At 44.4% G+C, this 14,202-nt stretch overlaps 1 protein-coding gene across 4 annotated transcripts in view; it reads left to right on the forward strand.

Moving 5' to 3' along the window:
- Positions 1–14,202, forward strand: part of RANBP3 (RAN binding protein 3) — a 380,969-nt gene that overhangs the window by 191,675 nt on the left and 175,092 nt on the right. For all 4 annotated transcript variants that reach the window (XR_011199904.1, XR_011199903.1, XM_069217335.1 and 1 more), the window contains 2 exons: positions 3,024–3,116; positions 12,728–12,837. Coding sequence is in view for 2 of the 4 variants with exons in the window: in XM_069217335.1 (XP_069073436.1) it covers positions 3,024–3,116; positions 12,728–12,837 (203 nt within the window). In the remaining 2 variants the exon portion in view is untranslated. The remainder of the gene's footprint in view (positions 1–3,023; positions 3,117–12,727; positions 12,838–14,202) is intronic.

Below are 14,202 nucleotides of genomic sequence, written 5' to 3' on the forward strand. Positions count from 1 at the left end.
CTTCAATGGAGAAGGGGGTGCCCCGGTTCCAGTCTGCCAGCAGGTAAGTACCGCGTCTTCGGAGGGCAGACCCAGGGGGGTTTTGTAGGGCACTGGGGGGGACACAAGTTAGCACAGAAAGTACACCATCAGCAGCACTGGGGCGGCCGGGTGCAGTGTGCAAACACACGTCGGGTTTGTAATAGGAATCAATGGGAGACCAAGGGGTCTCTTCAGCGATGCAGGCAGGCAAGGGGGGGGGCTCCTCAGGGTAGCCACCACCTGGGCAAGGGAGAGGGCCTCCTGGGGGTCACTCCTGCACTGGAGTTCCGTTCCTTCAGGTCCTGGGGGCTGCGGGTGCAGGGTCTTTTCCAGGCGTCGGGATCTTAGGTTCAGGCAGTCGCGGTCAGGGGGAGCCTCGGGATTCCCTCTGCAGGCGTCGCTGTGGGGGCTCAGGGGGGGCAACTTTGGTTACTCACAGTCTCGGAGTCGCCAGGGAGTCCTCCCTGAGGTGTTGTTTCTCCACAAGTCGAGCCGGGGGCGTCGGGTGCAGAGTTGCAAGTCTCGCGCTTCTGGCGGGAAATGCTGTGGTCTTGAAGTTGCTTCTTTGGAAACAAAGTTGCAGTCTTTGGTGAACAGGGCCGCTGTTCTCGGGAGTTTCTTGGTCCTTTTAGAGCAGGGCAGTCCTCTGAGGATTCAGAGGTCGCTGGTCCTGGGGAAAGCGTCGCTGGAGCAGTTTTCTTCCGAAGGGGGGAGACAGGCCGGTAGGGCTGGGGCCAAAGCAGTTGGTGTCTCCGTCTTCTCTGCAGGGTTTTTCAGCTCAGCAGTCCTCTTCTTCTTAGGTTGCAGGAATCTGAGTTCCTAGTTTCAGGGGAGCCCCTAAATACAGAACTTAGGGGTGTGTTTAGGTCAGGGAGGGCAGTAGCCAATTGCTACTAGCCCTGAGGGTGGCTACACCCTCTTTGTGCCTCCTCCCAAGGGGAGGGGGTCACATTCCTATCCCTATTGGGGGCATCCTCCATCTGAAAGATGGAGGATTACTAAAAGTCAGTCACTTCAGCTCAGGTTGCCTTAGGGGCTGTCCTGACTGGTCAGTGACTCCTCCTTGTTTTTCTCATTATCTCCTCCGGCCTTGCCGCCAAAAGTGGGGCCGTGGCCGGAGGGGGCGGGCAACTCCACTAGCTGGAATGCCCTGTGGCGCTGGAACAAAGGGGGTGAGCCTTTGAGGCTCACCGCCAGGTGTTATAGCTCCTGCCTGGGGGAGGTGATAGCATCTCCACCCAGTGCAGGCTTTGTTACTAGCCACAGAATGACAAAGGCACACTCCCCATGTGGCCAGCAAAATGTCTCGAGTGTGGCAGGCTGCTAAAACCAGTCAGCCTACACAGGTAGTTGGTTAAGGTTTCAGGGGGCACCTCTAAGGTGCCCTCTGGGGTGTATTTTACAATAAAATGTACACTGGCATCAGTGTGCGTTTATTGTGCTGAGAAGTTTGATACCTTTGTCAACATATCCTAAGTGCCACAGCGTAGTCAGGATGGCATTTAAACATGTAGGGAATAGAATGTTAGTTTGAGGTCCCATCACCAACAACATTCATGCTGGTTATATATTGAATATATACAAGGAGCTATCTAGGAATCGTAGTAAAGTATCACGACAGAAAAATAGAGACAAGCATACCTCTAGAAGTAAGCACGGTCTGAGAAGTGCCAAATAAATGAAAAGGGCAGGCAGAATATGCCTCAGAAATATTTAAAGTAACTTGTTCATCGTAGTGTCAAAAGGATGGAAGTTGTATGAGACCATGATAAGTTTCATGCCTGTGAAAAGACAGAATGGTAGGTAAAATTTGAGAATGTATATAGCAACATTGTGTTTCTAAAGAATATATAGAAAAAATATTTTTAAAAATGGAGACTATATGTGGTCCAAACAATATAGCGAGTTTGTTTAAAAAAAAAAAATAAAAAAAAAATAAACAGTAAACAGAAGCATCTTTAAAAAAATGCAAAACGAGTAGTAAAACTAGAAACGGACGCCAGCTATTGTGTGTGGTATAAATTCATAATATGAGATGTAACACAGTAATGTTTGAGCTGACGGTACAGGGAAAAATGTAACAACCAAGACGAAGGCAAAAGTAAGCCCATTGTTTAGTAAACAAACAAGAGTTGCCATAGAAAAAACAGAGTCAGATTAGGGGCTACCGGATTAAAAGGACTAAGGCACGAGCCTGAAGCTATGCTTAGAGCCTGCCATGGTACCGGTATAGATAGCGAGCAGCAGTGGTGAGGGTTGAATAGTCTATATTGAAACGAAAAATCAACGAAGGGACCAAAGATAATTTATAATTAATGTAGATTCATTGGCTTACCTCGGAGATGGAAAGTGCGGGCGTGGAGACATGTATTAGAACATCGGCCATGTTGGTGAGCTATTTAAGAGTTTCATAGACATAGAAAAGGGGGGGGGACCCCTACACTCCATTTAACATGCTATCATCCTCGAACGCTTCAGGATAGGGATTTATTATCATAACTGACATATACATCTTGCAGCCTTCAAAAAGTCAATAGGCAACACACACACTGTACTAAAAGACTTTAGGCAGTAAACCAGGGTGGTACAGCCTGAATATGGATTTTCCAAAATCTTTTCACAAATGTTACGTTGTCTGCCAATCTAGAAGGCAGAATAAACAGGTTTTTTTTTAGGAATGTTACATTTGTGAGGGGATTTTTAGGTCCTGGTCTGACAGCATTGAATGATTCTTCCGTTATAATTCAAGGCAAGATACATTGACCAGGAGCTGTTTATATGCGTGTTGTTTCTCCATGTTATTAGGTCAGTTGTCCTTCTTTTAATGTTCATTTTCCTTTTTCCCGATGATGTGATGTAATTATTTAACCCTTTTAAATCAATATCTTAAGAATACATTTGAAATTTATACATGAAAGTGTAAGATCAAAGTTCCTATAGAATTGGGGCATTGTACATGTGTATTTACATTTTTTAAATTTCCCCTCAAATAACTTGCATAGGCCTTCCAAGCCAGAAACCGAAAGAACAGCAAAGAAGTGTATTACGTCCAGCGTTATTGCAGGCTCCACAGCCCAAGTCTTTCTCTCCTACAAGTAGGTAACTTCCGTAGTGAAATTACCTCTATATTATGAATAACATTTGTAGCCCAGCCATATATGTGATAGGGAACATACAAGTTAAGGGCCTTGCATGCTTAATAAAAGGTTGCTGGGGTGATGTCATGTATGCATGTGAGTTATATTATATTTTAGAAGCATCACAATTAATGGGTTAGCTCATTATTATAATCTTTGGGACTTTCTTGAAAAGTTGATTAAATATTGTGGTATTGATGTGTAAAGTTTTCTTGTGCATTGATCCAGGACCATGGAGGGATAATTCTCCATTCCAGTCTATCATGAGTGCCTCTGCTATTTAGAACAGTACCAAAAACAGATACTCTATTTTTAGGGCCTATATTTTTTGTTAATCTATAATTAGGCCAGACTGCATGGACCACAAATTAAAAAACATCATAAACAGAAAACATTGTAGTTGAAATTAGAGAATTCAACCTACAACAGAACAGAATTCCCTCAACGTCAGAAGCTTTACTTTATTCCCGGATCAATCAAGAAGCACCTTCCCATTATCCACTCAAGGAGAAACATGTTCTGTGGCATATGTAGCTGTAGCTAGACATGCTGTGCACACTCCTGCCATCTAGTCTTGGGCACAGACGTGTGCAAGTTGTTTCTCTTTGAAGAAATCTTTCAAGTCATGAAGTATAGTGAGTCCACTCATTACTGGTAATGCACATGGGCCTTGACTTCATTGTTGGATTGTTTTTTGTCCACCTTCTGGTTCAGATGTGTCCCTTCGAGTTCTGATTTGATGCCGCGGATGATTATCACCATAGACACCTCTCTTGTGCTGTGGTGCACAGCTGAACAACATGACTGTCCAAGGGGGTGCTGGCCCTTGATGTGAACGTTACCACATCAGTTACCTAGAACAGTTGTCCATACAACTAGACCTCAAAGCTGTCTTCCAGCTCATTCGTGAGACTTGACTGAAGTGTAGTCCATACAGAATCATGGCTGTACACACTCTTCCCAGTTCTGAGCACTTTCACAGGGAGATTTGCTGTTGGGTGATCCCTGCATCATACAACTCCTAGCGGACCACCTACCAAGGATGGATGAAGGATTTGCAGATATGATCAGCAGGATACATAAACAAGTCATAAGAATTGGAACTACATCTGAAAGTCCTCCAAATATTTGTTCACCACCCCAGAAAACTAAAAATGTAAAAACTTCGTCTATGCTGCCCTAGACCATGGGCAATGCACAATGGAACATGAGACAAACCTCTCCAACACTCATCCTGGAAAATCAGGTGCTCCTGAAGATAAGTTGTTGTTCTCTCGTAGGGGATTTCCATGATAGTCATAAGCATTGAATAGTTCCGCGCGCCTGCGGGGACCCCGGAGCACTGATGTGAAGTATATTCTTAAGTGCAAACACCAGCCGTTTAAAGAAAAGGTCTGTCAAAAAACACTTAAGAATAACATTGTGCAGCCTATGTGAACAGCTACACAGGCCAAATTGTTGAAAAGAAAATCAATAGTAGTGTAAATTCATGTTCAAACACCTATTTATTCTAGAAATGTAATAACAAATACATTCTCATACTTTATTTACACCTCTGATGAGAATAAAACAATGCAGGGCAGTGTAGCCCATAGGCTGCCATTATACAGAATGTAAATAGAGCTGTGCCTTTAAGAAAAGTAAAGTCTTCCTGTTTCCCATCATGCACAGCAAAAGGCAGTTGCCTCAGTTCTTTTTTCCGGCTCCTGCTGACAGGACCCTGAAGCATTGAGCTCTACCTCACAAAAGCTTTTGTGACAGAAATTCATTGAAATATCTTCTGAATTTCATTTTCACTCGACGTTTTTACCTTTGAGTGATCATTTTCTACTGATTTCTGTTAAATTCTGACAGAATTTTGAGGTTTTTCTAGTTAGAAATGCCTTCACTTTTTGATAAATGTCCTTCTTGTGGAAGAAAGAAGGCTAAAACAGATTCACATAGGGTCTGTATAATTTGTCTTCCATCCAGCCACAAACCGGAGTCGTGTGACATCTGTAAAACCTTCTCTAGAAGAACCCTTCGTGACAGAGAGAAGATCCGACTCCAGGCGAAAGAGGACAGGAGAAAAAGTGGCCATTCCACTACAGAGCGAGGAGAAGGTCAGACTTCTACCAGGGCTCAACCTGTTTCCTCCATGAATCCTTCCAGACCTGCTGAAAAACGACATAGATCTCCGACGACGTCGAGAGCGTCGACGTCGAAGCAGGGAACGGCGCCAACATGTTCGCCGTCGAGGAGTGCTTCGCCGGCGAGAAAACGACATCGTTCGCCGTCGACAGCTATTTCGCCGTCGAGGCGGCGAAGACACCCGACGTCGAGAGGATCTGGGTCGCCGTCGACACGGCGAACACAGTCCACGCCAAGGAGATCCGAGTCGGGCTCGCCGTCGACACGGCGAGGGAGATCGCCGTCGAGAGAGAGTGTTCGCCGTCGGAGGCGTTCACCGTCACTGCACCGACGTCGAGGTTCGTCGTCGAAAGGTTCTCAGCGGCGAGACGAGTCGACGTCTAGAGGCACTCGGCGTCACCGCAGTTCGACGTCGAGGAGTGCTTCGACGTCGAGAAGACCATCTAAGAGGCCTAGAAGGGTTTATACAACCTCAGAATCCTCGGCCTCGCTTATCCTACTTCCAGCATCACCACAGCTCTCACAAAGGCAGTCGCCTTTACCACAGACGCCGGTAACACCTACGGCTCCTCTTCCGGCGCCTCCTCCAGAACCTGTTCCGAGGACTCCAACGCGATCTGCAGGGCGTTCTGGTTATTCCTCGAGGCGTACATCTACCTCAAGGCACCGTCGTCAATCACATCATGGACATTCTTCATCGTCCACACGAGACTACTCTCCAACCTTATCAGACTCACCATCCCCAAGAGTGTCTCCCATAGATGATGTCAACACATTTCAGGAGGTCTTAGTGAGAGGGGCAACCAAGCTGAATATCCCGCTAGCAGCTCCTGCCCAATCGACATCAGTAATCTTTGAGACCTTGCATCAAAGGACATCTTCACGACCTTTACTTCCACTGGTTCCGGGTCTTATTGAACCGGCAATGGACATTTTTCTCACGCCGGCTACAACAAAGTCTGCTCCTTCCAGACTCATTAAAAAGTACCGTCCACCAGAGCAAGATCCTCTATTCTTGAGGTCGGACCCAGTACCAGACTCGGTAGTTATAGTGGCAGCGAAGAAATCGCATACGACGTCACCGTCTTCCTCTGCTCCCCCAGACAAAGAAAGCAGAAAGATCGATGCTGCAGGAAGAAAAGTATGCTCGACGGCATCTATCACCATGAAAGCAGCCAGTGCCACTGCTTTATTAGGGAGATATGATCGATCCCTCTGGGACTCTATACTACAGTTCTCAGAGCATCTCCCTAGGGACAAAAGGGAAGATTTCCTAGAGGTCGTGAGCGAGGGAGCAATGGTTTCTAACCAGATCATAAGTGCTGCGGCAGATGCTTCAACTCTATCCGCACATAACTATGCTCATGGTATAGCGCTCAGGAGACATGCATGGCTGCGGCTTACATCGCTTAAACCCGAAGCACAGCAGAGGATACAGAACCTGCCTTTCTCAGGCTCCACTTTATTCGGCTCTCATGCCGATGATGAGATGGCCAGAATGAAGTCGGAACTGGATACCTTAAAAGCGGTAGGCATAGAGCGACCTAAAGAACAGCGAAAGGGATTCCGCCCATATCAAAGAAGACTGTTCACCCACAGGTATCAGGCTCCACATTGGTCGTCTTCACGCCCTCAGCAACAGCAGCAGCAGCAGCATCAGAGGGGCTTCTCCAGAAAGTCGACAAGGGGTCGTTCAACACCTCAGACCCAGACACCTCGACAAACTCCCACGTCTAGGCCCTGAATCTTTGCTTCCCCCTCCTCCGTTACCCACTCCGGTAGGGGGAAGTATCTCAAATCATCTAGACGAGTGGCTACGCATCACAACAGACGCCTGGGTATTGAATATTGTGAGACATGGTTACGCTCTCAGATTCACCAGTTCTCCACCATCTGTTCCACCCAAAACAGCCAACCACCATCTCGAAGCTCTGCAGTTAGAGGTCAATATCCTATTGCAAAAAAGAGCCATAGAACCCGTTCCCATCAGCCAACATGGGAAGGGGATTTATTCGAGATATTTCCTTGTACAGAAAAAAGACAAACAAGAGTTTCGTCCCATCTTAGATCTGAGGACAGCAAACAAATGGATTCGCAAAGAAAAATTCAGGATGTTAGCCTTACACCAAATTTACCCACATTTACGTCAGGGCGACTGGCTATGTGCGATAGATCTTTGCGACGCTTACTTCCATATCCCAGTAGCCAAGAAACATCGAAAATTCCTAAGGTTCACTGTCGGAAAACGCCATTACCAATTTGCAGTTCTACCGTTCGGCCTAAAATCAGCGCCAAGGACTTTTTCCAAATGCATGGCGGTAGTAGCCGCCCACTTGAGGAAACAGCGAATATTCGTCTATCCCTATCTAGACGATTGACTCATAAAGGCCTCCAGCTATCTCGAGGCACAGCAGCATTTCGAATGGACTCTACAACTGCTACAAAAACTTGGTCTTCAAGTCAATCTTCTGAAATCAACAGCAACACCTGTTCAGAGGTTGCATTACTTAGGGGCCATTGTAGATACCAAGCTAGGAAAGGTGTTTCCTTCGGAGGAACGACGGTTATCGATTCTCCAAAAGTGCAAACAACTGCAGGAAAGACCTCAAGCCACTGCAAGAATAATAGCTTCTCTACTGGGCTCGATGGCGTCTTGTATCCATCTGGTTCCCAATGCTCGTCTCCATATGAGACCATTGCAGGAAAATCTAGAGGATCAGTGGTGTCAACTGAGGGACGATTGGGAGAACAAAGTCCTGCTGTCTCCTCACACCCTACAATCCCTCAAGTGGTGGTGTTTGCCCAGCAATCTCTTGGTGGGGATTCCGTTCCAACAACGACCTCCATCTCAAACCATCGTAACAGATGCGTCACTGCTCGGATGGGGGGCGCACATGGAACATCTTCGAGTCCAAGGCGAGTGGTCACAGAAAGAGAGTCTCTATCACATCAACCTGCTGGAACTTCGCGCAGTCCACCTTGCGCTCAAAGCCTTCCTTCCCTCTCTGAGAACGGAAACTCTCCTTCTTCAGACAGACAACGTGGCCACTATGTACTACGTGAACAAACAAGGAGGCACCAGGTCCAGAATTTTATCCAGAGAGGCCCAGACAATCTGGCATTGGCTTCTAGCCAGGAACCTGTCGCTAGTGGCAACTCACCTGCCCGGCATCCAGAATGTTCAAGCGGATGCCCTCAGTCGGGTAATAAGCGAGAACCACGAATGGGTACTACACGACGACGTCGTTCATTCCATTTTCGCACTCTGGGGTACCCCTTCTACAGACCTATTCGCAACCCCAGAAAACAAAAAATGCCAAAACTTCGCCTCCAGATATTACCATCCAGGGACACTGGGGAATGCCCTATGGATAAGCTGGTCAGGGGCATTTCTTTACGCCTTTCCACCGCTTCCCCTGATTCCGGCAGTTCTCCAGAAACTGTCCAATGCTCAGACCAAAATGATCCTAATTGCTCCGGAGTGGCCACGCCAGTGGTGGTTCCCAGACCTTCTTCACCGGTCACTCAAACCACACATCAGGCTACCATATCGCCCGGACCTTCTCACGAAGTTCAGAGGGCAGATATCTCATCCCAACCCCTCATCGTTGAGTTTGGCAGCATGGCTCCTGAGCTAGTGCAATATGGACATTTGAACTTACCTCAGGACTGTATGGAAATTCTGAGGGAAGCAAAACGCCCTTCCACACGATCAGCCTATGCAAGCAAGTGGAAGAGATTCTGCATTTGGTGTTTACACAACAACATTGACCCGGTTTCTTGTGGAGAACAATCTATCTTACCATACTTGTTAAGTTTGGCAAAATCGGGCTTACAACTGTCGTCAATAAAAGTTCACTTGGCGGCGATAACAGCATACAGAAAGAGTCCTTCACAAACTTCCTTTTTTCGGATTCCGATTATTAAGGATTTCCTAGAGGGTTTAAAAAAGGTTTTTCCTCCCATTAGAAAGCCTTCTCCTCCATGGGAACTGAACGTTGTCTTATCACGTCTGATGCTGCCGCCATTCGAGCCGATACACAAGGCATCGCTGCAGCATCTCACATGGAAAGCTGCTTTTCTGGTGGCAATCACTTCAGCGCGTAGGGTCAGCGAAATCCAGGCCCTTTGCGCTCAGGAACCCTACACGGTTTTTCATTCTGCAAAAGTGGTAATGAGAACTCATCCAAAATTTCTACCTAAGGTAGTCTCCGACTTCCATGTGAACCAAACAATTTCATTACCGACTTTCTTTCAGAATCCAGCTACTCCTGCTGAGAGAACTCTGCACTCTCTGGATGTAAAGAGAGTATTGAAATTTTACTTGGACAGGACAAAAAGCTTACGAAAATCACAACAGCTTTTTATTAACTATGGCCCAATCAGAACAGGTTTGGGCACATCTAAACAATCTTTATCCAGGTGGATTGTTTCATGTATAATGTTATGTTATCAGTTAGCAAACAAATCCCTTGGTGGTAGACCAAAAGCCCACTCGACCAGAGGGAAAGCAGCTACTGTAGCCTTGATGAGAAATGTCCCTTTGGCAGAAATATGCAAGGCTGCCACTTGGAGGTCGGTCCATACCTTTACTAAGCATTACTGCCTTGATACAGACGCTAGGGCAGATGCTCAGGTTGGACAGGCTTTGCTCAAGAATTTGTTTGCATGATTCATGTTTTTCTCAGTATTCTTATATCGACTCCACCGCGGCTATGGGGATGGGCTTGCTACTCTATTCAATGCTTATGACTATACATGGAAATCCCCTACGAGAGAAGGAATGGTTTCTTACCTGTAACTCCAGTTCTCTCGTAGGGGTATTTCCATGATAGTCATAAGCAACCCTCCCTCCTCCCCGGTGGAGTTGACATAGAACATGAATATTATGGAGGTGGGTACTCCAACAAATGTTTTGTTTTTTCTTCATGTCAGGTAATAGCCTCCAAAAAAGAACTGAGGCAACTGCCTTTTGCTGTGCATGATGGGAAACAGGAAGACTTTACTTTTCTTAAAGGCACAGCTCTATTTACATTCTGTATAATGGCAGCCTATGGGCTACACTGCCCTGCATTGTTTTATTCTCATCAGAGGTGTAAATAAAGTATGAGAATGTATTTGTTATTACATTTCTAGAATAAATAGGTGTTTGAACATGAATTTACACTACTATTGATTTTCTTTTCAACAATTTGGCCTGTGTAGCTGTTCACATAGGCTGCACAATGTTATTCTTAAGTGTTTTTTGACAGACCTTTTCTTTAAACGGCTGGTGTTTGCACTTAAGAATATACTTCACATCAGTGCTCCGGGGTCCCCGCAGGCGCGCGGAACTATTCAATGCTTATGACTATCATGGAAATACCCCTACGAGAGAACTGGAGTTACAGGTAAGAAACCATTCCTTCTGTCCAGACCTTCTCACTTGGGCACCGGGGCCCCAGTCAACTCAACCGATCAAACTGGCCCCTGAAGTTTTAGAATTTGGTTATTTAAACCTCCCCTCCCAACCCCCAAGAATGTATGACCATTCTAGAGGAAGCTCATAAGCCCACTTGGTCTGTTACTTTGCAAACTAGAAGAGGTTGATCCACTACGCTACAGCATCTTTATCTACAGCATCTCCAACCACTTAGAAACAGTGAAGTTTAGCATCCAGGATAACATCTGCTACCTGTTATATATACAGACTTAAGCCATTGATTTTACATCCCTACAAACAGCAGCCTACACTTAGCTGCTGTTACAGTCTACATACAGAACAGGGACTATTTACCTCTATTCAGGATTCCAGCAGGCATGGCTTTCATAAAGGGTCTTAGGTGGGTCTTATCACAAAGAATACCAGTATTTTGGGAGGCCGACCTTTGCACTCGTTGCCTACCTGCCCAGTTATTTTCCTGGAAGGCAGCTTTCTTTGTGGCCTTTGATGCATTGGCAAGCTGCAGGTACTCACTCTGCTTGATCCTTTCTTTCGTGTTCACATTGTTAGATCTGGTGTCCAAACAATCATATTTCTCTTGAAGTTATCGCCCTTCAATTTTAAACACTAGAGCAACCAGGTTTCTTTCTGCAACCAAACTCTGTAGCAAAAAAAGCTTACATATGCTAGACGTCAAGAGCTCTCATAGATTACATTACCAAGAAGAAGCCCTTTCGTAAGTCTGTAGCCTTTGCAAAGCCTAACTAAGGCCACCCCATTTCTAAGGTTAGTGTAGCAAGATGGCTAGTCATATGTCTCCACACTCCCTATGACAGTGATATGAGAGTGCTGCTTGTTCTGGCCAGGGCACACTCCACCTGTAAGAAAGTGGCAACTATGGCTTTCTTAAGCAACAATCTGTTACCTGACATCTGCAATGTGACCACCTGGACTGCCTCCCCACGTTTACCAAGACCTTTTGTGTGGATACCCTGGCCTGCCAACAAGCTGTTAGTCCTGACAGTCTTAAAGATTTTGTTCTGAAATCTGCATCAGACATGCTGGCCACTGCTTTACGAGGGTACTACTTTATAGTCTATGCAGAGCATGTGTTTCTACTGCTACAAATGCTTTGATAGAAAATGGTACTTGTAAGCATCTGTTTGTAGCCCATAGTGATGTAGATTCGCATGCACCCACATTCCTTACCAGAAGTTTGGGTAGATAGTAGATTTCTTCTACTAACTTGGCACACTGCTCAATGCAGATAGCGCTCCATGCTATGCTCATTCAAAACTCTGTACACACTCTCTCTGTGAGTGAAAAACAGTTTAAGATTGAATCTGTGCACACATGGATTATACACTAATCATGAAGTCACAGCTCTTCTTGTGACTTGAAAGATCTTTGAAGTAAAACAGATTGAAAACGTCTGAGCCGAGCAATAGATGTTAAGAGTTCACAGAGCCTGTGAATCTAAAGCACTACACCAGCAAGCAGATGTCGGCAGTGTGAGTTATATTTTCCTTTTCTTTACAGCAGTTGTACGGACATTTGGTACTGTGCCACATTTGAGGAAAATCTGTTTGCTGCCTCACAGATTACAAGTTATTTTGTATAGGGAAAAAATATTTGGCCAGTAAGCCTCTTTGAAGTGATTTCTCTCCAACGCACGAATGTATTATCCTTCTGCATCCTGGTTCTCTTTTAATATATTTTTTAAAACCTATGTGAAGAAAACTATGGCTATTTATTACCATTGTTAGGGCTTTACCTCCGAGTCATGGCCCATCCCCATACTCAGTCGTGGTTATAAATGGCATATTTTCACACCTGTTTGTGTGTTTATATACTATCCTTTTGTTATTTTTTGTATACTATACATTGTAGCATGCGTCCACTTGTTTGTCTCTCGTGATTCACATGATATAGCATGAAAGTTGAAGATGCATATTTAGTAGTATCACGTGGCTCTTTTCACCCAGCTGACTAACTTTTTCATTGTTTCTTACTCCAGTTCTCAGCAGTGGTACCAATGGTATAAATATATCTCCTGACACCAGTGGAACAAGTTGCCTGTTAAACAACACAGCTGTGCCAAGAAGTGTATTTGGTACTGAAGATAAGGTGAGCGTTCAATGAATGATTTCTGACATGTTTGAGGCCCGGCATAGTGGAGTTTATTATTGTTGCTACACTTTTGGAGGGCTTTTTTGGTTTATTTTTTTCTAGAAATGTTAGAGTGGGAAAAACACCTCTCGTTTCGGTAAATTAAGCAAATATAGAAGAGCAGTAGTATAAAATTTAGGAATGTTTAGTCCGTTCATGAAAGTGGCAGTAGTGTAGTGACGTCACACGCACTTTCAAAGTATATGTAGCACCATGTCCGATCCAAATGGCTGAACGGCCAGTTCCTAAGTTTTATATATTTTAAAGTAATTTAATTTTTCCTTTGCTGCTCTTATTCACTCTTTTTACTAGTTTTGAGCATTCTTACCAACAGTACGTAAACTCTTGAAAGACAGTAATTCAAGTCAGTCATTGAATTGTATTTAGCACCTGTTGTGAGGTAGTTTTGAACTTCACTTAGTAAGGCGCTACTACCGCATTAAGAAATGTATACATTGCATACACATGTAAAGCAGCTAATCTGAGGTTTGTACATACTTTTACAACGCATCGTTGTCTCAGCACAGTTTCCAAAGAAGATGACAAGTGGTCTAGCTATTCAGAAACAGTTTGGCTAATGTAGAGTTTTTTTTTGTTTTTTTTTCTTTTTCTTTTTTTTTCTCCTTTGCATTTTTTAGGGACAGGCTTTTAATCTGTTCACTGCTTCTGACTAATAAAGAGCCCCAGGACGAGAAGGAAAAGTTATTTACCGCTAATTCTAGTTCTGCTCAATGGGAATCTTATTATAGCCATAAGTCACCCTACTTACTTATATCAAAACCGGCAAAGGAAATAACCTCCGTTCTATTATGATTCTTGATTCCTGGTTTAAAAAAAAAAAAAAAAGACTGTCTCAGGTGCCAGTGACTGATCATTTATTGTATTCTGGTGGTGTGCTATTCCTTAAGGATACAGAATACGTTTTAGACCAATTAATAAGCTACCCTATTCCCATTCTCTTTTAATCAAGTAGGTGTGTGAAAGCAGTTATTTGTCACTATGCTGAGTACAGGGAGTGTTTTCCAGAATGTTAATTAGTTTTTTTAGCCAATTAAGTTAAAAAAATATATAATTGATGAAAATTGTCTAATCTAGACTTTTATAAGCTGTCAAGTATATTTTTTATTTAAAAAAAACATACTCTATATATTTAAAAACGGCACTTTGGATGTGTTGATGGGACAAATGTGTTTGACTATATTGATGATTCCATTGGAGGGGAACCAACATTACAGGTAAATAACTATTACCTACCATGAAATCCTTTATATATACAGGGAGTGCAGAATTATTAGGCAAATGAGTATTTTGACCACATCATCC

Source organism: Pleurodeles waltl, chromosome 12 (assembly GCF_031143425.1).
Source record: "Pleurodeles waltl isolate 20211129_DDA chromosome 12, aPleWal1.hap1.20221129, whole genome shotgun sequence".
Taxonomy (NCBI): Eukaryota; Metazoa; Chordata; class Amphibia; order Caudata; family Salamandridae; genus Pleurodeles; species Pleurodeles waltl.